This window comes from Arvicola amphibius, chromosome 3 (assembly GCF_903992535.2).
Source record: "Arvicola amphibius chromosome 3, mArvAmp1.2, whole genome shotgun sequence".
Taxonomy (NCBI): Eukaryota; Metazoa; Chordata; class Mammalia; order Rodentia; family Cricetidae; genus Arvicola; species Arvicola amphibius.
The window spans coordinates 164,113,211-164,138,683 of NC_052049.1; the positions used below are offsets into that span (position 1 = coordinate 164,113,211).

At 41.7% G+C, this 25,473-nt stretch overlaps 1 protein-coding gene across 1 annotated transcript in view; it reads right to left on the minus strand.

Annotated features, from left to right (window-relative positions):
- The window catches only part of Clstn2 (calsyntenin 2), a 348,253-nt gene extending 324,727 nt beyond the window's left edge, over window positions 1-23,526 (minus strand). Inside the window, exon 1 of the mRNA XM_038322257.2 lies at window positions 23,382-23,526. Within this exon, the coding sequence (XP_038178185.2) occupies window positions 23,382-23,526 (145 nt within the window). The remainder of the gene's footprint in view (window positions 1-23,381) is intronic.
- Window positions 23,527-25,473: the final 1,947 nt, after the last annotated feature.

Sequence of the window (25,473 nt, forward strand, 5' to 3'; positions counted from 1 at the left end):
CTTAGAGCTACCCCAGATTCCCTCCCCCACACAATCAGTGCCCAATCTTCCCAAGATACCAGACCACATCTAGGGCTAGATTCTGTCCACCTGGGAAGTGAGGAGGTGGGACACAGAGTGGTCCTTAGCAACCCCATCCTTAAGTCTGAGATGATGATATTCTATGTCTTGACTCTGCTGCCCTGTGGGGAACTTAATAGAAAGGGAGGGAGATGAAACCTGGATTAAAACATGAGAGAGTAGGTGCTGAACCCATGGGCTTTGATGACTTGAATCCAACCTAAGAACAAGAATCAGATTCCTATCCCACTTGGCCTCCACTGCTCACTCATGAAATCAGTATGCCAAAGACATGTGTCTCTGAGTCTTCATCTCTGAAGTATATATATATAAAATCTATTTCAGCATAATAAAATGAACATATATATATATATATATATATATATATATATATATATATATATCAGAGGTTAAATTCAGCCAATGTAGTTTACAGCTTGTAGGCTAAAATAGTACTATTTTAAAACTGTATATTAGGTTTCTAACTTGTAGCTATAATACTCAAAGTTACCCCTCAATCTAAGGAGCAAAAAAAAGTATTTAACAATGGATCTTTTGAGAAAAAATTTGATGATCCCTGGATTAGAGAGTTAAATAAACTAAGGGATGTCTCTGGCACATACTACCTGCCATTATCATCATAAAGAATATAGGAGGGAGGGAATAGCTCCTGTCTGAAAGTGAGCAACAAAGCTGGGACCCCATCTGCACACTGGAAACTGAATTTATCAAATAACTAGGGATCCTGGAGGAGAATTGAAGTTCCATATGAGATGGCAGACAGGCTGACCCCTGAATTTCAGCCTGCTGAGATCTTAAAGGGAGGACGCACTCTCTTGATACGTTGAATCTAAAAGACAACAGATGAGAGTTCTGTAAAATCACTAGACCTGTGGTTCTTTGTTACACAGCAAGGGAAGAGGCACACAGACATTCTGGTGTCTAAAAGCTAAGCATTCTCACCAGGAAGAGATACTGAGTCCCGCTGTCTGCTGTCTCACTTCTGGCATCTCCCCCCCCCCCCCCCAGCTTTTAAGTTCCTTGTCATCTGTGAAGTGCCAGTTGGGCACCCTTCACCCTCAGGTAGTCAGAATCCTTGAAACCCAGGGATCTTGGTAGTACTGAGGAATTGGTCTCTTGCCAGATATCCTGTAAGCCAGATGTAGAGGATACTAAGGTGAACAGGTCAAGTTGAGGTTTCTGCATTCAGCCTCCCATGGGGAAAGCAGAGCAGGAGGTGCCAATGTACCTATGCAAATATGCATGGGATTATGAGAGTTGGTTATGAGACATTTGCTGTGTTCCACCATGTTCATGAGGACCTTTGTGTGTCTGATACTCTGTGTATCCCTGAACATGCACTGGAGATGAAGCATGCTAAAAGCCAAGGCTCAGTTCCGCTGGCCTACTGCATATATCTCAAGGGCAAAACATGTGACATTTTCCCTTACCCAAGCTCTGAAGTGACAGTGACTCATCATCAAGACATGATCATGTCTTTTGATCCATACATAGCTACATTCTACTGTCTGACTCACAAAGCCTTGAGGATTTGGCCTACCCATTTTAGCATTCTAAAATGTACCCCTTTCTCTATTCAAGCAGATTCCTATGTTTTCCCACTCATTGACCTTCACAACAAATTTTCACTACAACCAATGTCTATTTGCCATAATTTTAAAACCTTCCATAAGGTTATAAAAGCAACAAATGAAGCAATTGAAAGTTTTAACAGTTGTTAAAATATGGGTTAATCTTGTGTACCAGAGGGTATGGTATCCTGGTGAATGTTGACCAAGAAGTTTTTGTAACAAGGCTGATGCTAAGAACCCTAAGCCAGGTTCAAGTTCATGTGTTTTGTTCCATGCTTTCTAGTCTACATGCTCATCATACAAATGTCATTGGTCATAGCTCTTCTCTTAATGATTCATCTTCTCCAACAGTCTCAACTGGACATAACTCCTTGAGATGGGGCTGACTGGGTCACAATGGGCAGTTATCTATTTTAATAATTAAAACAATGTTATATGATGGCTTTTTTATTTATAGAGGCAAAAAGTATATTTATATCTATCTCTCTATATAAATATTCATTTATATATTTATACATATACATACTATCTGTATATATATAATGCCTTTTGTGGTAGTTTGAATGAGAATGACCCCTATAGGCTCATATATTTAATTCTTTGGTCCTAAGTTCCCAAGAACTCTTTGGGAATAATTTGGAGGTATGGTCTTGTTGTAGGAAGTACTTGGAGGTTTCCAAAAGACTTGAGTCATTACTAGTGAACCTCTCTTTGCCTCCTGCTGGCATATCACGATGTTATTTCAAGCTGTTCTTTCCACTCTGTCTTTGCTCCCCCATCATAGACTACTTTCTGAACTGCAAGCCTAGTTAAATACGTTCTTTTGTAAGTTGCCTTGGTCACAGTGTTTTGTTACAGCCATAGAACCCCTTACTGATACACTATCAAAAAACCTCAATTATTTTGGTTTGAAGCACAAGTCGCAACTACAAGGACTTAAGACCACTTCAAAATCTATTAATGAAATTCTAAAATTTCCCAGGAGCAAAAGATATTACAGGCAAAAATGCCTTTAGATCATCCAGGCCAGACCATTTTATACGATAGGAAACCGAGCCTCGAGGAAACAAGATGGGTTGTCTACGGTCATATTCTGAACAGCATAGAGAGCAGAGGCAGAAACTGAGACCCCCCTGTCTTTTTAACCTAGGCTCTACCATTTCAACACTGTTGATATTTTGGGCCAGATGGTTCTTTGAGATGGAAGCTCTTCTTCATAGTACAAGGCACTGGGCAGTCCCCTTGGTCTTCACTTACCAGGCACCATAGCTGTAGTGATGGGCTGCGGGCTGCATTCCCGTCTGGTTCCCGGCTGCCTGGCTAGCTTATGACCAAAATAACAACACACACACTGTATTCATTTAAACACTGCCTGGCCCATTAGTTTCAGCCACTTACTCACATCTTGATTAACCCATATCTAATAATCTGTGTAGCACCACGAAGTGGTGCCTTACCAGGAAGATTCTAGCATACGTCCATCTTGGGCCAGAGCTTCATCGCGTCTGTCTCCCTGAGGAGAGGCAGGGTGGTCTGACTAACTTCCCAGCATTTGGTTCTGTCTACTCCACCCACCTAAGGGCCGGCCTATCAAATGAGCCAGGCAGTTTCTTTATTAACCAATGAAATCAACTCAAACAGAAGACCCTCCCACATCACATAGCAAACTCCCATTATAACAACTAAGAAATGTCTTTGGACATTATCAGATCACTTCTCAGGAGAAAAATCACCCTCCCCTGTTTGAGAAAAAGTTATCTGAACAATGAATAACAACAATCTTTTGGAAATCTAGCTCTAAATGCATCTATCACATGACTGTAGCAAGTCATGTAACCTTTGTAAGCTTGGATTTCCTTATCTTTAAAGTAAGCAAGCTGCTGCCCTTCTAAGTTCATATTGCTGGTGAATATAAATGAAATTATGTCTGTCAGTCCTTTGGGACAGTGCCAGACACACAGAAGGTTGGCAGTAGCTATTACTATTATTGCTTTTTATGAGATATAATAGCCTGATACCAGGGTCCAGTTTGTCTGTATCTGGTAAGCTCTGTCTCCACTCTGCAGTCTGCTGTAAATACCACTGAACAATCGGTCCGTAGTGGGGACAGCTACCTTGGCAGCGGTGAGCTGAGGCTTTGGCCTTCTCACATTTAAGAGAACGAGGAATGTGTGCAAGCCGGGCAGGGTAGTGTTTACCCGTGCAGAAAAAACAAACCGCGTGCTGGTTGTTTGCTTTTGTCACGTCTTTAAGCTTTTTTATCTCCAGCTGCAGAACTCTGCAAAGGAAAATTCAATTAGTATTTATCATCCTTTCCCTTGCTGAGCGCGTCAACTCTTTTTAGCTCAGAAAGACATAAAAATGTGGACTAACCCTTCATCTCTGAAGATTTCAAGGTTTTGAGGTAGAAAGGGCCCCAGGGTGAGAGGAGGATGGCAGCAATGGTTTGAAATAACAAAATGGCCGTGGAGCTCTTGTAATCACTCCTTGTTACATGAATATTAGCAGGGACTTCACTTCTTGGGTTGCAGTGGATGACTTTACTATGGCTATGGTAAATACCATGATCAAAAGCAACTTGGTGAAGAGAGGGTTTATTTGGCTACACATCCTCATCAGAGCCCATCATTAAGGGAAGCCAGGTAGGAACTCAAGGTAGGAATTAGGAGCTGAAGAAGAGACCACGGAAGAACGCTGCTTACTGGCTTCTTCCAGATAATGCGCTCAGCATGATTTCTTACATCACCCAGGACCACTTGCCTGGGAATGGCACCATCTGTAGTGGACTGGACCCTCCCACATCCATCATTAAACAAGAAAATGCTCTATAGGCTTGCATACAGGCCAGTCAATGAAGGCTGACATTCTCTGTTCCGGGATGCCTCTACCTTGTGTCAAGTTGACAAAAGAACTAACTAGCACAGAGGTTTCTAACTGGCCCCAAGGTGCAGGGCAGACCAACACAGGGAGGTAGCATGGCTGTGGCTGCCGGGCCCACTCCACTCTCCTTGTACTTACAGTCCCACTCTCTGTATTTATGCTAGCTAAAATTCCAGGGAACTCAAAGTCACATTTGTATTTCACAGTCAAGACTGATTATCTCAATCCCACTCTTATGACCAACAGGGTCAAAGAAGCATGGACCAGAGACTTTCTGTGTCCATCCCTGCTTCCTTTCCCTTTTATATCCAGTCCCTTCTAGCAACCTTGGTCTTGTCAGGCAAGATTATGCTGAGACAAATGTCCTCGTCTTTATCCCATCTCCAGGGTCTTCCTGCAAAAGCATCCTTGTTTAACCCTACACACAGTCTCCATCCTTTTGGGTTTTGGGCCTTCAGTGTGATCCTTCACCCCCCTCCCTCATTTTCATTCTCCTACTATTAGGCTGGGGAAGGGCCCATAATCTCTGATAATGAATGGCAGCAAAGATGGGACTTGATTCAAGAACCTGATGTAATTAAGATTTATTTGTCAGCCCAATAGATGACATTGGAGCCAGTGCAACTGCCCCGTGCTATCCTTTGACAACACAATCAATGCCTGTGGTTCCCAAAGGAACCCACATCAAACTAACTATGGGAAGAAAGATGGCCCACCTAGGAATCTACCCACAGAGTCCAATCTGATTCCGAAGAAGTTCCGTCGTGACATCTACCACATAAGAATGTCTTGCTTGTTAATGTAAGTTCTTGCTCATTTATCATCTCTGTAGTTAACCTGAAGTGTACATTCAATAATTTCAAATGAATGAATGCGGGATAGAGAGAGCATTGCTGTTTGGTGTGTGCAAACCTCTAAACATACCCAGCTCACAGTGTCTCAGTAGCCTAAATCATAGATCACAGACTAGTGGCCTGAGGATAAATTCATCCTGTAGTGTGGTATCATCTGCAGACTGTCTACACAGTATATTATAGATAAGAATAAAATAATTATTTTTTCAAAACATCTGAAAGTATTTCTGAATTTGTGACTTTGGAAAATGATCTTGATCTTACCGTTCTGCATGGGAAACATCATAAACATCATTTTCTAAGTACTAAAAAGTGGGGATCAATAAAATGGCACTAGGAGACTAAATTCGGAAAATAGAAGCCATGTCATTTAGGGAATATTTTTGGAGCCTAAGAAATTATGTAATGCTGAGATCCCTGGGTTTCCTTCTCTCATATATTCCAAGCCTGGAAATGAAAAAGTCAGCACTGTAGAAACAGTGATAGGTTTAGGAACAGATAAGAAAAGAAAAGCTGCTCTCTCCAGCTTAGGGACTGGGAAATGTGCAGTGCAGCATATTGGAAAACTTCATCCAACAGCTATTCTCCTCAGATAAACAGGAGCTAAGAAGACGCAACATTAGCCCTACCTACATCACCCAAGGCTGGGCAGAGAGCCAAGATTTTCTTCAACCTGACTGGGTAATGTCGGAGTGGGACGAGCGAGGAGGTAGGACATTATCCTCCATGATGGTTGGTAATGAAGGTCCTCCAATGGGTAGTGAAAACGACTCTCACCAGGCAAGAATGACTAGCTCCAATTTCTCTAGATCACTGGGTTGACATCAGAAAAGAGTCAGTGGGATATCAAGGCTTTTAACACTGCCCAGTGACAATGAAGCTGACTCCACTGCAGAATGACTGAGAATACATTTTTAAAAAAAATCTTCTGCCGCACACACCAGTATCAACGAAGGGTAAGTAGAGAACTGAGAAGACTCAGATGTCAATAGGGTGGGGGCAAACCACCCCTTCCATTAAGTAACATTTTAATAAAAGTCAATTAAAACAGAAGGTTTAAGTAAGAACCACAGTCTCACACCACAATCTAAGAATACTAATATAAACCACTCATTTTCCAAGAAGTAGAAATACCGCACACTAAATGAAGAAAGCACCAATAGACGCCACACTAAGGTTACACAAAGCTTGTAATTATTTAACCTCTATAGTCTGGATATTTATAAACCCCTCTCCAAATTCATATGTTGAAACCTAATCCCAAAATGCAGTGTTATTTGAGGGCGAGTCTTTGACAGAAAATTGGATCGATAGAACAAAGTTCCATGAATGTATAGAAAAGAATTCTAAGAGAAATCCATAAGAACTTCCTTACCCATCCTGGCATATAAAGATATAAATTGAGGAGTCTCTGGACAATGGGATAACCTACCTGAACCACAGACTATAAGGAGAGGTATGGGCAGCCTTAGCCCTTAGTGCGCAAGGGAGAACAAATGGTTAACTAAAGAGAAGATAGTTCTGGTAGACACCAGACACTTGCCAAGGACAATCTCAGCATCAGCATAAGTCACAGGAAACATGAGTCCATTAGCTCAACTGACCTTCCCCACCCCGTCTACCCAGAGAACTCCAGTTTTCAAGGGCCCAGGAAAACGCCCCCACACTTCATTTTCTCCCTCATTGTGTTTCCCTTTTTATCCTGTTTCCTATATTCCTAACCAGATTTTGATTTTATCTTACTTGTCTTAAAAAGGTTTCACGTTTTGACTTATATCCTATTTTTACATATATCCAACTTTGTTTACAACTATTTAATTATTGTGCAACCTATTTTTGAGCCTTCTATTCTACCCTTTCTTCTAAATATACTTTTAGGAGCATTTTGACTTTAACTTATATTTACTTTATAGCCCCATTCCTATTTTAAATCTAATTTTGTTTGTGAATCCTTATTCCTAGGAAATATTTTCTCTCCCATTCAAAAAATCTCCTGCTCTTTCTTCCTCTTCTTCACGCTTATTCATCATTCATCATCCTTTCATCTAATCTTTGAGTCCATTTGTGTCCAATTCTCCCCAATCGTCATACATTTTACTTTATCTCATTCTTTACTTCTATACTTACCATAAACAGTTTTGTCTTCATATAACATTTTACATTATTTTTCCATTTTTTGTTCTGTAGTCATTGGCAGTACATTAGTGGACTTTAATCAATTTTAAGTTTATTTATTTTTCTATATCTTTTTCAGTTTGGTATTATTGCTATCACAACAGTTTTCTCCCCTTCTGCAGGTGGTACCCCAGATTGGTCCTTGAGAGTAGACTATTCACTAAGAAGTTCCTGAAATAAAACTGGAAGAAATGTCCCATATATAAAAAGGAAAGGAATACTACCAAACTCATTCTCTGAAGTCATAATTATTATGACATGAAAACCTTGTAAGGACACAAAAACAACAAATTGTTGACAATTTCCTTCAGGAACATAAATGCAAAAAGTCTTAATAAAACATGTATAAACCAAATCCAAGAGCATATGATCAAAACACATTGCATACATGTATGAAATTCTCAAAGAAACACACACACGCGCACACACACACAGACACATGAGTTGTATTTTCTTTACTTGGATGAAGAGTTAAATAAACTGTGGTATATCTGTGCCATGGAATACTACTAAGTGATAAAAAGGCTGAACCAGTAGCTAAAATTATCTTCCAGAGAAAGATGCAGAGTTAATACCTAATTGTGATGGTTTGAAAGAATTTGTCCCCCTAAAGATGTGGCACTATTAGGAGGTGTGGCTTTGTTGGAGTAGATGTGGTCTTGTTGGAAGAAGTGTGTCTCTGTGGGGACAGGGTTTGAGGTCTCATAGATGCCCAAGCCATGCCCAGGGAGGCAGACCACTTCCTGTTGCCCACTAGTCAAGTTGTAAGACTCTCAGCTACTCCCCAGCACCATGACTGCCTGCGCACCACCATGTTGTAGCATGAGGACAATGGACTGAACCTCCGAAAATGTGAGCCACCCCAATTAAATGTTTTATCCTTAAAAGAGTTGCCATGGTCATGGTGTCTCTTTACAGCAATAGGAACTCGTAACTAAGAGACTAATTCTTAAAGGCTGTTTATTGTATGCTTTTATTTATATAACCTTTGAAATGGTTCAGTCACAAAATAAGAATGGGAGTGAGAAGCTGTGGGTAGGAAGGGAGGAGGGGTAGCTGTTTAAGGGTAACACAGAAATGTCCTGTATCTGGGTTGTAATCCACGTCAACATCTTGGTTATGAGTTCATACTATAGCTTTAGAAGATGTAAGCAGTATGGAAGACTAGACAAAGAAATAAACTAAAATTTATTTAATTTTATTTTATGAGGGTTTCAAATACCCTGAAAACTGGAGTTACAGACAGTTTTGAGCTGCCATGTGGGTTCTGGGAACTGAACCCTGGTCTTCTGGAAGTAGAGCCAGTGTTCTTAACCATTGAGCCATCTCTCCAACCCTGACACAAGACCTTTATGTGCCTTCTTATAACTCACTGACAATCTATTATTATTTCAAAATACCTTCATTAAAAAAAACACTTTTTAAAAAAACCCTTCTTTGTAAAGATTTAGTCCTTGGTGAGAGGCAGCAGTCTATTCTGTTGAGTGGTTTCCTCCTTGGTCACTGTAAGCCCCTCCAGCTCAGGTTTCCCTTAGCTTTGCCTCTTCCTTTATTGGATACTTCAGTTATGGCAGAATTGTTCCAGAAAACTTAGTAGCCATAGAGCCATTGCCTCTGATTTAGCTCTGTCCCTTGCAAGGTGAATGTCAGCTGCATGGATGACCCTTCCCTGAATTCCATGTCCCTCTCCTTCCTGTCCCCCCCCCCATGCTATTTAAAACTGGCTTGTAAGTCATTGGTCCTTTGCAATCTGAATCAACCAATATTTACAGAAAATTTCTAATCTAGAGGATGCGCTAGGATTTACAGATAAACAAGCCTGCTCTGGTAGGAAGAGCAGACAGTGAAAGAGATTGTAGGGAAAGTATAGCAGAACCTGAGATTGAGCCCAAGAACAAACACATCAGAGACAATAAGATAAGCCCACAGGGTCAGTTTAAACTTGTGGTAAATCAAGGTGTCTTTCAGCCATTTACCAAATGCAAATTGAGCACCTACTAGGACACTCCTGCTCAAGATCAGGGAGGAAGCCAGGCTTGTGACTAGGCAATTAGAGCTTCATGTGCAAGGGCTGAGGTGGAGGAGAGCACAGCAGGAGTTGGGGACCCGGAGGATCTGACTTGGAGAGAAATAGTTTATTTCCCATGAAATCAGTGTAGAGCAGGACCAAGTTCTGGGTAGGGTGGAAGTGGGAGTCTGGTAGAGGCCAGATGGAATGATACAGATCCCATGGGCAGTTTCATATGATGCACTTCCAGATGATGGGTGCCAGGGCACTCAAGAGTCTCTTTGTTAATCAAATTTGGGTATTTCATTCACAGATATGAAAGAAGATGGCGGAAACGATGTTGGCATAGGAACATTTGAACTTGAAAGCAAAGACCACTCTGCACAAGTTCAAGATCAAGATGTACAGGTACACATGAGCAGCTAAGAGGGGAGTAGCCACCTCACTAGCCCAGGACACGCAAAGCTTGAATGTGTCCACACCACTCCTACCTCAGATCTGGGAGGAGCTTTATTCACCTTGGGATGGAAGAAGGTCTTTATGTTTACATACAAAGAACAGAATGGCAAGAGACTAGCATGGGGAAATTCTCATGTTGGGGAGGAGATCTCTAGAAGAGAAGTTGTTTCCTGGCTCTCCAGAAAGATGTGTGATTAAGGGGGTCAGTTTGGCTCAGTGCTCTCTCCACGGGCTGATTCAAGGGAAGGAAGGCGAGCAGCAAGTTGGGCCAATGAAGACAGCGTATAGCAGAAAATTGCTCCCAGTGGTAGAGTGGAGAGAATATACCCCAAATGGCACAGCCATGCAGCAGATCCACAGCAACCAAGAAAGGCTGAGAAGAGTCCCAGGAGATAGCAGAAGTACAAGCCACATGTGAGCGCTGTGGCTGAAAGCTAGCTTCTTTAGAGACTCCAAGAAAGACACGAAAAATGAAAGGCTAAGTGTGGTGAACTGAGGAGTAAGGGGTGTAATCTATAGTCTCGTAGGTTTAGGAGAATGGGCATGGTTGCCTTCCAGGTGTATTCTTTTTCCCTTCCTTGCCCCATTAATACCATCCATGTGCAGAGCAAATCCCTGCCACACTAGCATTCATCTTTCCATTTTTTTTAAAAAATATCAGAATATTGTGTTTTTGATGAAGTTCATGGCCATCCAAGCCGAGCATTGTCAAGGATGTCATTTACCATGGCACTCTGTGGGAACTTAGGTAAATAATAATAACTTTTAAAGTTTGTAGATCCTATTGAACTTGGCTTAATGGGCCCTCTCTTCAAAACTCTGAAAAAGATGGCTCATAAAAAAGTAATTAGTTTATATAGACTGTCAAGGTTCATGAGGGACAGCTGGCCTTTGATGCCTCATCTGTGATCACAGGCAGCTACAAGATAATAAAATCGAGCCCTGAACTCACGCCAAAGTATTCAGTGATCTCACCCTCAGTCCTCTGCCAGGCTGAACGAACTATAAATGCCAGCTTGTACTCCTGTCCTTTGGTTTCAAACAAGTCTAAGATATTTGGAACTTGTGTTCACAGTCCCAATTTCCTATTAAAGGAAAACCATTGACCTCACAAAAGCCTATTCATAATTAATAACTGTGGTGGACTCCGCTGCCAGGGCTACTCAATAAAGGCTACTGCAGTGTGCTGCAGAATGGATTCTAGAGCAGACATCTGAATTGGTATTAGCTTTGTAAACAGGGCTATTAAGGGGTCCAATTATTGACAGTCAGAACTGATTTTCAGTCATTGATTTTGCTGTGATGATCACCTGTTACAGCCTTTAAAGAGGATTTTCTCCGTGCTTTCCAATTCCCAGTTCATGGTCTTCTATGCTATTCACTTAGCTGAGCCTCTGCAGACCGTTTGTGTTTCTGTAGCCCAAGGGATGCAGCAGGTGTGGCCATGCTAGCACATGATTTTCACTGACTTCTTTTGCTTCCCAGGAAATGAGAAAGGAGCATCTCTTGGGACAGAGGAAGATCAAAAGCAGCAATGAGCAGCATGGAAGTGTGATCATCAGGACACGAAGGCCACTTGAGAACTGAAGCCCATCAGGGAGAATTCAGTGTTCCGAACTCTCCTTCCTCGAGAAGCCTCATCTGCCAACTCCACTCCTGATCCCCTTGTGTACAAACAAAAAGCCAACTGCCTCTCTTATATTTTCAACCCACATAGTAAATCCAAGGTTGGCACAGTGTATTTGACAACAAGAGTCAGGTACCCACCCCAGATCCTGGGTCATGTGGCTTAGAATTTGGCCACCAGAACACTGACTGAGAATGTCCCATAAACTCACTGATGTGAAGACTGTGGATAAGACCTGTCATAGATTTGAAGTTCTTGGCATTCCAGGATATCATGGGGCTTGGATTTTCTTGGATCAGGTGAATTTCTTTTCCAAAAGAGAGACAAAATGGTTTTTCCCTTTAATTTTCCCGATTTGCTATCTAAGGCTCCTGACTTTGGTATTCTAAGTTCTTCAGCTGAGATGGGACAGAGACTCAGATGCTGACATGGAGACACTTTACCCAGAGTTCAGGACCCTGGTCTCATCAGCACTGTGCTCTGTTGAAGATTGTTTGTTTAACAGTGCAAAGATGTGTTGTATTTGTTTAACTATGTGAAGATGTGTTACCTTTGTTTAACTATGCAAGGATGTGTTCTTGTTTTACCTTGTCTGCCTAAGGCACCTGATGGGTCTAATAAAAAGCTGAATGGCCAATCGCAAGGGAGGAGGGATAGGTGGAAGTTCTGCACAGGGGAAGTAAGGAGAAGGAGGAATTTAGGCTCAGAAGAAGAAAGAAAAGAGACACCAGGGGTCAGCTAGACACAGAGGAAGCAGGAAAGTAGAACATATAGAATGAAAGATAAAAAGCCCCAAGGCAAAATGTAGATGAATAGAAATAGGTTAAATTAACTTAAAAGAGCCAGTGGGACAAGCCTAAGACAAGGCCAAGCATTCATAATTAATAATAAGTTTTCATGTCTTCATCTGGGAGCTGGATGGTGGCCCAAAGAAAAAGCCAACTACAGTGCTCATGTCTGTTGGGTTCATCAACTTGGGATAGGTCAGAGACAAACAGTGGTACAAAAAGATGACAAGTATCAAATGGAAGAGAGAGGAAGATGGATTAGAGGAAGTTCAGTGAGGGGGTCATGCAACAGTTTTCTAGCAATATGTCAGAATTGCTGATGGTCATTGTTCATTTCCTTTTACTTCCACCCTGGATTGGAAGTGTTGGCTGAGGATTTCTGTCTCCTAAGGGTGGAAAGGTAATTTTTTTGTTTGCTTTAGTTCCCAGGCCTATCGATTAAGATTGACTACGCCCAATGATGAGGACCTAAAAATCTTGTGCTCCAAGCCTGGACCTATGGCTGAATGTGACTTCTGGGGTTCTAGCACCGAGGAAGGTTGTGAATCCTAGTGGCCTGGAGGTGGCTTGTGACAGAACAGTAACGCTGATGACTGTAAAGTCGCCCATCTCACCGTAGTCCATTTGTACACTGGGTCTAGTAGAGGACATGGGATTTGAGTTAGCTCGTGATACGGGGACAGAACTGTCATGGGTAGTTGTTGACGTCTGCTTGTACATGTGTGTACTTTTAATTTCTCAGGCAGGCTACTGAAAGAACATATAGAGAACAGTGTCACCCTAGCTACAGCCACCCTAAACTAACCTTTCAGAGCCACTGGCTTCCTGGGGACCCTTAAACACCCCCAGCAAGGATCATCTACACCCAGCCTGGATTGGCAGAGCTGCCCAGCCCACATGCAGAGTAATGAGTGAGGACGAACCGCTGCTGTCCTGGGGCTCCTAAGTGTTGGCGTGCCTGCTACATAGCAGTACTTAACCGAGACATCTGGGCTGGAATTACAACTTCATTACCACTGTGTCCTGGGCAAACTATATAATTCAGTTTAACCTCAGTCTCTCCTATAAAATAGAGATAATAATGATGCCTATTTCAGAGGATCACTGTAAAACCTAAATGACACGGTGTTTGTAATATAGCGCGTAGCATAGAGGAATAATAGAACCTGGCCAATTTTTGGTGTTGCTGTGTGCAGGTTGTTTTCTGTACGAGGCTACAAGACCAAGGGGACACACTGGGGCTGAAATGGACCTCTTCCACAGGAAGAGCTGTGTGCGGTGGCGTAGGATAGGGTCCGTCTGTAAGAAGGAACACCTGTTTTCAATTTGCACAGTCACCATGTGGGCTGGCAGAACTCCTGCCATTATTGTTTTTATTTCATTGTTTACACTTTATCTTGTTCTCATACAGCACTCTCGTTAATGCAGGGGCCCAGAAAACAAGGAATTTCCACATTCAAAGGCTTCTCTCACGCCATCTCCTAACGTGGTGTTGGAGCAGCTTATTCCCGAAATACCACATCTCTCCTTCCAGGGTTTCCAACCCTGGTGTACCCATCCCTTCCCAGTTTTATCACTGATAATCCCACACCCTAGGATACTCTTCAGCTCTGGAAACTAGGATGGCTTTTCTTCCTGAATGCCTTTTCAACCTATTGCTGGAGAGTAGTACCGACTGGTCAGTCCTTAAACATGAATCTGGCCTAAGAATGATTTATGCAGAGTCTTCTCTTTGTGAAGATCCTGGAGAAGAGGATGACTGAGGAAGCTGAAGCAGACAGATTTCCAACTCAAAGCCATCCTGGACCCTGTTTCACAAAGCCAAGAGTGCCTGGGAAGCCGGGTAAGTTTCCTGGTGGATTCTGATCCAGCATCTCAACTCCTTCCCCTGCTTTCTTCCCCATCAGACACAGATCCTAGGTCCTTGGGATGAATTTGATTCATTTGAAACCTACACCCTCACTCTTCCCTGGCTGATCCGTCCCACTGTATCTTTTTTTAATATGGTTTATTTTTTTATATTTAAAAATTTCCATCTCCTCCCCTCCTCCTCTCCCTTTCCTCCCCTCCCCTCCACCCATACCTCCCCCTCTCCAGGCCAAGGAGCCATCGGGGTTCCCTACTCTATGTTAAGACTAAGGTCCTCTCAACTCCCCCAAGGTCCAGGAAGGTGATCAACCAAGCTGAGAAGGCTCCCACAGAGCCTGTCCATGCAGAAGAATCAAAGCCCAGTGCCATTGTCTTGAATGGATTCCTCATCATCCCCAATGGAAGCCCTTTTAGTTTCTCCAACAGTTTTCCCACTGAGGAGCCTACCTTTGCCTTCTCAGTACAGAGAGGTATGAAGTTAATGTCAGCATATGCTCTTGATCCAGACCCCCATCAGAGATAAGTGAGTCCCAGGGTTTGGCATAGAACTTGAGCGGGAGATGAGAATGGGACATAAAAAAGAAGTTCACTAAGCCTGAGCTGCCATAGAGCAAATTTACAAACAGCCTTCACAAGAGAAATAAAAAGACAAAATACAAAGCACCTGCTGACAGAGGCTACATAGACAGGCAGCATCAGGGACCCTGGGAATAAGCTGGTGGGAAAAGAAAGAAGGAAATGCAGGAGGAATGGTTCAGAAGGACTTGTTTCAGATAAGGGAAAAAGACAAGGCAAAGACCTCAAGCACACACACAGTAGAAGTCTGGAAAGCTTCCCCTCTCTCCTGCCAGCATCTCCTCCATAGATAGTGTCATCCATGAACTCCTTAGCAGGATAAATATGCTCCCCCCTCCACCCAACTCAGGCAAAGTCTTTATGTACTAAGATTTGTGAATGGGCCTCCCACTGGAGCTGAGACCTGCTTCCTACATTGACAGTCATCAGCAGGCAAGAAAGAGACATTAAAATTATAAAAATGAACAGCCAGGAAGAGCACAGTATGCTTTTATGGAGAAGGCCAGGAAGAGTTCCCAAACATGCCCCCACTCTCACACCAATTCCTTGGCTGGAAGCTGCCAAGCCAGAGTCAAATCTGTCCTTCATCCCATACTGATGGCACGTGGGCTCTTGCTCTCGCAACCTGATTGGTAGGATCCCCAATCTCCCATAGAACAAGACCCGTGGGTATGGCCACTGTAAAGGGCTTTACTGGTCCTTCAGGGCCACAGATGGATCTTCCCTTGCCATCTGCTCGAGAGATCCCAAGTGTCTCCTTGGCCAGGGCTTCTATCTTATCTTCCAGGTCTGCTGTTCCCATTACCCCTCAATTGTTTCATATTTTACGACTTCAATATTACTCTTGTATAAATCTGAAAGCCTTTAGATCAGAGTTATTGCAGCACGGATGAAAACCTGGCTACATGGAAGGAGGCCTGGGGAATCTGAGAACTTGGGGATAGTGCTCCCCTATAGGTGCTGACAGCGGTGGGACTATGACTCCCACATCTTCCCTGTCTAGTCTGAAGCCACCAGCTGCTGGGAAATTGGCAGTCCCAGTTTGTATCAGCCAAACATTTGAGGACACAATCTCAAACTATCACTGAAAGAACGCATCTGTTTTCATTCTCTTTATGAATCAAACCTCAAAATGAAACCCGCGTTATGCTTATTTAAGTCATTTCACACAGTTGACCATGGAAGAATTATTTTCTTTAGAAAGATGAAAATTATTGAAAACAACCTACACAGCCCCAAATAGAGGAATGACTAAATCAATGTTTGTGTGATGCTTAGTTATGCTGGTAACCAAGCCTGCATAACTCAATCTGCATAGGAAGTAGCCGTGAACAGTAAAAACGCAAAGACTCAGAGCCATAAAAGCCATTACCTCAATCCACTTTAAAAACATGAGTCCAAGCCGGGCGGTGGTGGCACACGCCTTTAATCCCAGCACTCGGGATTAAAGACGGATCTCTGTGAGTTCGAGGCCAGCCTGGTCTACAAGAGCTAGTTCCAGGACAGGCTCTAAAAAAAGCTGCAGAGAAACCCTGTCTCGAAAAACAAAAAAAAGAAAAAAAAAACATGAGTCCATGTCAGAATTGTAAATTTTTCTTGGTAGTAGGTGAATTTTACTTTCTTTTCTTAATTTTTTCACATGCATTCAGAATAATAGACATATAGTTGATGTTTTCCCGACTTAATTCTAGATTTCAACTCTGTGAGGATTGAGGAATAGTCCCAGCTGTGGACTCCAGACAGGTCTGTACCTGGTTCTTCATAGAGAGGGATAAGATCTAACCTGGGACTGAAGGCAGTTACTACTTACAGGGCCTGGGACACTTTGCTGGGTGTCCTTTTCAAATAATTCATGTTTATGAATTACTAATGCATGCATACATTTATGCTGTGAGGAACAGATGTTGGAGAGCCACGGGGCAAGATAGAATGAAGATGGCTTGGGTCCTGCAGCCATTTCTGAGGATACCAGATGAGGCCACCCCTACCCGAAAGGTTTATCCACTGTTTCTTTTGTATCCCATCTCAGACCTTCTGAGTGGCTTGCAATGCTTCTATAAGCCACTGAAATATTTGTTTGCATTTTTCTTTGAGGTTGGATTTAAAAAAAAAAAACTAATGATTATTTGAAATGAAAATGTCAGAAATGAATAGCAATAATACTTACCTCAATAGAACTGGTCTAGCTAAAATACATCAGAATTCTATTCAAACTTTCAGGAGGCTCTGTAGTAGATCTTGGTTCTGCTTCACCAAAAGAAGAGACTATCAGGCAAGGGAGGTGCTCGTGATATTTGAACCTCCAAAACTACATGTTTCTTCTTGGAATGATCAGAACAAGGAAAAAAGAAGTCATAAGGGAAGAACCTAACCTGAGGTTGACATTTAGGAAGGTTGTGTCTGATGTCTTGCAGATCCTTTAAGATCAGTAAGAGCAGCCTCCAGCAAAGGACAATGGAGCGAGTGAAGGGAAGGTGAGGCCTGCGGCCAGAGAGCCTGGACTTGGGTAGATTAGCTTGAGGTGTTCACAAAACTTCCTAAAGTCCCCTGTTTCCTTGTTTGCAGAACAGAATCATAATAGCTGTCCTCTTGCTTCACAAACTGGTGAGAAGTGAATTTCAATCGACTGACTGGCAGGTGCCCATGTGCGCATGTGTGCATTTATAATAAAAGGACACACGGTTTGCAATTCTCTGAAAGTGTAGCTTGCAATAGATTATTCCACAGGGATAAATTATGGGTAGAATGGAAGGACTTTTATTCCCAGATAGCTGATATTTATTTATGGAGTTGTACACAATCTCCAAACTATATAATTTAGCTGGTCCTTCCCACACCACTCTGCCACAGAGGAATCCAAACAACAGTCTGATTGGGTGACTGTATCCGGCGTTACAACAGACTCCAGAGTTATGTTTCTCCCTTCTTTTATCATCATCACCCCAGATTATAATTGCACCATTGTAATCAACCAAAAAGGAAGCAAACACTTGTGGCTTATTGATGATAACAAGAACCACAATTACTCTGATGACTCTCATCATCACCACGGCTATGACTAACACAACTCTGATTGATTGGGCACTTTCTGGCCGCCAGACAGGGCTCGAGGCGCTTTTCATTAATATCTAATTATATCCACATATTAATCCCAGGAGTAGGCGCTGTGAATGCCTCCATTGTAAACGTTCCCTTGGAAGAGTTTAGTGACAACTCTGAGATTATGAAGTTAGCAAGTGCAGAACCTGAATGCAAAAACATGTGTGTCTGGCGAGGGACATAAGCCACAAAAATAGACAAATGCAGCTGATTTCCCTCTTTGGTGGAATCTGAAGAATGCTGATATCAGATGTGGGGAATATGATGGTGGTCCCCAGAGGCTGGAGAGGTTGAGGGGATGTTGGCTGGAAGATACACAATTGCAGTGTGCTAGAAATCGTACATTAAGAGATCTACTCTAGAGCAAGGTGGCTATCAGTTCTGATAATATGTTATAGTCTTGGAGAAGGCTGAGTGTGATAGCCTCTCACCAAAAGAGGAAACCTTTGCACCTCTGTTCCTGTAATAAAGCTCTCAATCCAAAGGAGAGCGAGCTTATTTTGACACACAGTTCCAGGCTAATGTTCCATCTTGCCCTGAAATCACAGTGGCAGGAGCCTGAGACAGCTGTCCACATGGCATATATAGTCAGGAAACAGAGAACAAAGAGTGCACGTGGGCTCTCCAGCTCCCTCTCTTTATTCAGTTCAGGGCTTAGTCCATGAAATGGTTCCAGCCTCCTACCTCAAGCACCTCAGTGAAGAAAGTCCCTCACGGGCGTGTGCAGAGGCCATCTCCCGGGTGATTCTAGGTTTTGCCAATTTGACCACATTAACCATCACACTATGTGAGGTAATATATATGCCACTTACCTAGATTTAAAAATTCTACACTATATTGATATGCTTTTAAACATATTTTATATGTTTTAAAGCATACAATGATGACCATCAATATAAAAATACTAGAAATAATGAATGCTATGACCTCTGCCTTTCCTGCTTACTATAAGATATTGTGGCAGAAGGAACCCTTAATAGTCTGTGGGAGCCAGGTCCCTTGGGCAGACCCACAGATAGAGAGAAAGGAGATAGGCAGAACTGAACTGAATAAGAGAAATGGAGTAAACCACAAAAGAAGGAACAGTCCTTGCCACAGCCAGCACTGTAACCAACTAATCAAACAAGGTCAAATCATATTCCAGACAATTTTCTGGGCAGTCTTCAGAGACTTACCCAGCCGGCAAAACCAGCCAATTATGCCTGATCATCCTCTGTAGCCCTGTCCTCACAAGAGACAAGTGCAAACTGGCCCAGTGTAGACAAATGAGTGGTAGTTCTATTATCTCTGAAAAGCCATCTAATTCCCTTCAAATTTAAAAGTCTCCACAGTTTCCTAACAGGCTTCAGTGGGGCACATGTAGAAATTAATAAGTTCATGGTGCGCCCGGCTTGCTTTCATTATTACTCTTTTTTTTTTGTCTTTCCAATGGTCAGGATTTCCATTATTAGTTGAGGATTTTTCTGTGTCTGCTTCTTTAAGAAGGTCAAGTCTACAGAGCCCAGACTCTGAGTTGAGAAGTGAGCCAAGCAAGTTTAATAGAACTGGCTGAGGTCTCACGGAGGTTTTGCTGCTCAAATGAGAGACGGAGTCAAAGCAAGATCATTGTCCCTGCCTCAACCAACGTCACCTGGAATGCCGGGCAAGTTGCTTCGCCTCAATGCCAAGGAGGCATTTTCTCTATGAAATGAGCAGGCATAAAAGGCTGGAGATGGAAACTCCAATTCATTAAACAAGCACCACATTTGGAACATGTTGCACAGACATTATTTAAATTTCATCCGCACAAAAAGCCTGGAATGCCTGCATCATTCACAGATGATGTTATTAAAGATAATGCAATTAGCTGTTCTGCCATACTGTCACCAAATCACCATTAGAGCGAACAAAAGGGGGCCGGAGGAGGACTCAGATGCTGTGGATAGGAACACAAAGTCATATAGGGTTTTTTTTTTTTTTTGAAAAGCAATCTAATGTGTTTCAGGAACTTGGAAATGCTTGACCAATTAATTGTAACTCAAGAAAATTTATCCACCAGCAGACACAGAAAGGCAAATATGTTGTAACAAAATAGAAATGGAAATAGGTACAATAATTGTCAATAGGGGAAAAGTAAGCTCTAGAACATTCATTAGGATATTTATAGGGCTAATGTTATTTTTAAAGTAACACTAACACTGAATTCTAATATTAGATGCAAGATGCAATAATAATTTTTAGCAAGGAATACAAACATGACTGGAGGAAGTACACCGAAATGCCAAGAGTCTCTAGTGGTGGGAAGATGCAGGCTGTATGCTTTTTTGTGTGCACGTCACAGGACTTTCCATGTTTTCTACAATACATGCTTTGCTTTTTATTTAGATGAGCATCACTTATAGTAGCATATAATTCTAAATTATTTTCAAACAGAATTCTTATAGAAGAATGTTTTTTTTTCTAAATATTCCAAAAGGTAGGAGAAGATAAGAGAAATCAAGTAGTGAAAAATGACCTAAAGGGAACGGTCTGTCGCAGAGCACAGCTCAGCTCACCACTCAACGGGAAGGAAAGACGCAGTTGAAAGCTGGGGAAAGTGACCCCTAATTCAGGAGTGCTTGATAAAGAAGGCCAGAAGCTCCAGTTGACGTGGAGGCTGATGAAGCTGGCAGATATAAATTTTTCAATTTTATGAGAATGATAGGGATCTGAAATAAATCGCGAGTATTTTCTTTTTAAGATAAATGTTTTAAAATAAATGCCCGTCGCTGGATGGATGGCTAGCATCTGTGTCCTGTCTTACAGCTGGTCATAAATAATACTGAGAAAAATAGCTTTGACCATAATAAGAAGCACCTTTATTTTTTACTTTTAAGAGCTTGACAGATTATATTTTGATGCATTAAGCCAGATTTTTTTTTTTAAAGGCAGCTGCAAAGATAACAGGTGGAGCAGAGAAATTGTCTCTGGTTGGAAATAGCTACTCAGGGCTTGGCCCAGAGGCAACTCTGAGTTTCAAAACAAGCCTGAACAACTGTAAGCACATCCGACAAAATACAAATTCAAGTTTAAGGCACTTGACGAGGCTTCAACTGAAGAAATGCTCAGATGAATCGGCAGATGATTTTTTTAATTGTCTGTAAGCCCTAATAAATGAAGGTGTTAAGGAATCTACTGTGAATATAAATTCTCGAATATCAGATTTGCTTGAATGTAAAGTTGGTGGTTTTTTTTTTTTTTTTATCGTGTCCCCTCTGTTTGAGAGTGGGTCCCTTTGCTGTAGACTTCAGTTCCTTGCTCACAACCAGACCAAAAGAGAGTTTCATTAGGGGTAAGCATAACCAAGAGTCAGACACATGGCTCATCTTTGAAAACCTTAGCCTCCCAGCACCAGTGTGACTGAAGGGCACTCTGTTACTTCCTGGGAATTGGCCAGCAGTTCACTCTGTTATGCTTGAAAGAAAGGTCATCCACCAGACTGGGAGTGGAAAGACTAAGCCCTACTTAGTGCGGAGGCCTCTGTGCGCACACTGTGAGATAAACGGCTGGGAGGGAACTGGGCTTCACACATGGATTAAAGATATGGCCAACTCAGTGCTCGGACACAGATTTGTGATTCTAAAACTCAGATGGCTATGGCCAGAAACCACAGGTCTGAGGACAGCCTGGTCTCTATACTGAATTTCAGGCCTGCTTCCAAGAAAGGAAGGGAGGAAGGAAGAAGGGAGGAAATTCTGACTCAGTTCTCTACTTGAGATCTGATTTATTGAGATTAACCAGAATTGTGCGTCTCATGATAAATCTACCAGTTTCTTAATGTTGGATCTATTTTTAAGCATATGTTAAAAGCCAAATAAAAAGTTTCCATGGCACAATCATATTTTTACTGGTATTTGCTCCAAAAACCTTATTCCTAGACATTGTTAAAGGTGTTGGTTAACCATACTGTTGTGCTACTTATGTCCAGAAAAATGTGAGATAGATTATTTCTAGGCTGCCGAAGAAGGGTAAGGGTGGAAAAGATGGCATGAGAAAGAAATGGCACGGTACTTCCAAGTGTCATTTGGTTGGAGGACATTTGGAAAATGTCTGAAGATTCCCAACCTTAGACATCATGGAAATCACAGTTAGGTGCCCATTAGTTATCATTTTATATAAAATAAAGATAAAGCCTTGTAAGAGTTTTTTCCCCCCACAGTAAGAGTGCTTATGGGCTTACCTTCACATCACACTGAGTTCAACCCAGCCCAGCCCTCCTGCCATCATAATCTTCCGTAATGAATAAAAGGCCTTCACAGAGCATCTCTCTTAAAAGTGCGAAAGAATCATTTTTTTTTCTGCTCAAGTAGCTCATAATGTAGCAGACAAACTGTCAGAAAAAATAGACTTCATCATGGTGAAAACCCCTGCCTGGCACCCATCGATCATAAAGCAATCTTCTAGAGGTCTTGAAAACCTTCATTAAATTTCCTGTCTTCCTCTTGACGGTTATAAAATGTGAACACTATTCCTCGTGATTCAGGCAACCTCAGACATTCTTTGTCTAAAGCCTCCTACCCAAGCCATTGCCCATTCCCTGTCTTTACCCAAATCCATGGAAACAGATGATAGTGTAGTATCCTTCCTACATAGGGTCTGACTTCTGCAGGTCAGAGTGAGAGAAGTGACCTTGAATACAATAAGAAAGCCTCCTAGCCAAGAAAGACACGAACATCTGACTTTAGATTCCTCCCCTGGAAGCCATACTCACACTGAAGCTCAAGGGCACAATTTCATCTGACCTTTAGCAAGTTTTGTTTGATATTTTGCCCTTTTCTTGCCAATATGCCAAGATATAAGTCCCTATGTAGTATGTAGGTATTGGGGACAGTGGTGGCCACATGCTATCATGTATGCAGGCCATCTCTCTAGGAGCAAAATTCCCCAAGGACATTCACTCGTCCATCTCATCTAACTCCAGGGGTCATTTCAGCAATTTGTCACTTCTTAGCAGGAGGAAAATGGGCATGTGGCACATGTCTTTAATCTGAGCATTTGGAAGGCCAAGACAGAGGCAGGCTGACCTCTGTGAATTCAAGGCCGTCTGGTCTACATAGCAAGTTCCTACATAGTCAGAAATACATAAAGAGTCCTTGTCTCAACAACAGAACAAATCAAAACTACCAAAACAACAAAAACAAGTACAACAAGAAGGAATATGGGTCTTCCACAGGATGCATTGTGAAGGATAATAACCGTAACGTGCTAAAGAGTCCACACTAACAATGAGAAGATACACATAACTTGAAATGCACAGGGCTTCTGCACACAGGGTGGTGACAGTAACTTTTAGGTCCAAACTGGGCTTAGTGGTGGTTTCACATCAGGCCTCCAGAGCGAGTCAGCCCAAGCCTACCAAGGTGTCAATCATCTTACCTGCAAAAGGCACTGGGGCATCTTTATCCAGGGCTACCAGTGGAGGATCCAAAATGACTGTGTCGTTGTTCTCCGTAATGACTCCATGATATGATGTCTCAATCCATGGCTTGTGTTTATTGACTAGAAAAGCAACACAAAACATAAAGATTATCATGTGAGAAATTTATCTATAATAGAGCTATTAATGCTTCGTATTTCCCCAGCATAGACTCATATTCAACTAAGTCATAAAACACAGTAGCCTAGTTGATATGTAGAAAAGCTTCAGAGATGTGCTCCGACATCCTAAAGACAAACACAGGCCCACATAAGGTACGCGGCAACACCAGTAAAGTCAGACATTATTGATAGTTAAAATTTCTAATGTTACCTATTAATAGATGCTTTTGAGTTAAAATCTGCAATCAGTCAACAAACCAGCAGATTAAATTCTGACCTCAACTCAACCCTTCCATAATAGCATTAGTAGATTAGAATACATACATATATAAAACATATATGCACAAGTTCCAGTATATATGCCAATATGCAATCAACACTGAGTATTTTCTGATAATTTCAAGACTATTCAAATAATATAAATATTTATCAGTTAAAATTTTTCTTCAATAAATTGACCAGCTCAAATTATAAATCATCTAATGAACAATTGATAAACTTTTAAACATATACATGTTTAATGTCAGTACACCTAAAACGTAGGTTGGAGTTTACCTCAGTTTTTGTCTGTGTTTAGAAAGAACATCTTTACTGAGCCAATCTATTTAAAATGGGACACTGGGGCAGATCCCCAGTGTTCATGACTGGTGTCTATAATAAAAGGGGACATTTTCATGAAGAGTCAGCCAAGCATGCAAGAAGTACACCATGAAAGATTGGAGCTGGCCTGGGGACAGAACTCCTTTGATAAAGTGCTTGTTGTAGAAGCATTAAGACTTATTTGATTCCTCAGCTCTTAAGCAAAATGTTAGGCATGGGGGTCAATACTTGTAATCCAAATGTTAGGAAGGCAGAGACAGGTGAATTCCTGGGACTTGCTGGACACCCAGTCTATAAGTGAATACCAGATCCCAATGAAAGAACTTATGCAAATAAAAAATAAAATTAAAAAACAAAGATGGGCAGTACCTGAGGAATGATATTCAAGCTTGACCACCATGAACACACACACACACACACACACACACACACACACACACACACACACTTGTACTTTTACTAGCCACTGGGTTTTATCTAGGATGGTGGGAGCATCAACTTGATCATTCTCCAGAGTACAGATATACACATGATCTTGCAACACCTTTCTTTTAGATGTCAAGCATCCAAAAGTGTGACACAATATATTTCAATTTTTCTAAGGTACTTAGTTTATGGCTCTATGTTGGAGCCCTATCAAGCAATTGTAATGCACTAGCAAGGACCAACAATGGCCAGAGACTTGAGATGAGATGTGACAAGATTTTGTATGTTCACATGTGGACATCTCTGGTAAATATCCAACTTCCACCATTCATCTCTTTGATGTGTATTGTCTAATTTTTGTTCTGGTTCCTTAGGATGCCACTTAGATATCTATACAAGTATTTTAGCTCATTTCCTAAGAAAAGACCCCCCCCCTCCCCTGTCAATACTCCTCATAAGCACCAAGAGTGGTCCTTCAGTTGAAAACATCTTGACCTCTTTTAAATCTCCCACATATATTCTCGGGACTAAGCCTGCAAAGCAGATATTTTAAAAAGCAAAATAACTTGTTAAACTAATATGGCCAACCCTCACATTCTATTCCAAAGATTCAGAATTGCAGTCATGTATATTCCTCATAGCAACCTATGAAATAAGGGTGATCATTGTAAAAATGGTAAAGACTTCTACAAAGAGTGACATCTCAAGATGACGACATATTTCATAATGGGTAAAAAAAATAACTTTTAGCACCTCACCATATTCCAAAGACATTCACAAACACAAATATACACGTATTATTTCATTCATATAACACATGTATGGCAGAGCGCTGTTCTCATAGCATAACAGCCATAAATATCTAATTGAAAGCATTGAAGTCTATCCAATAGGTCCCTCGTAT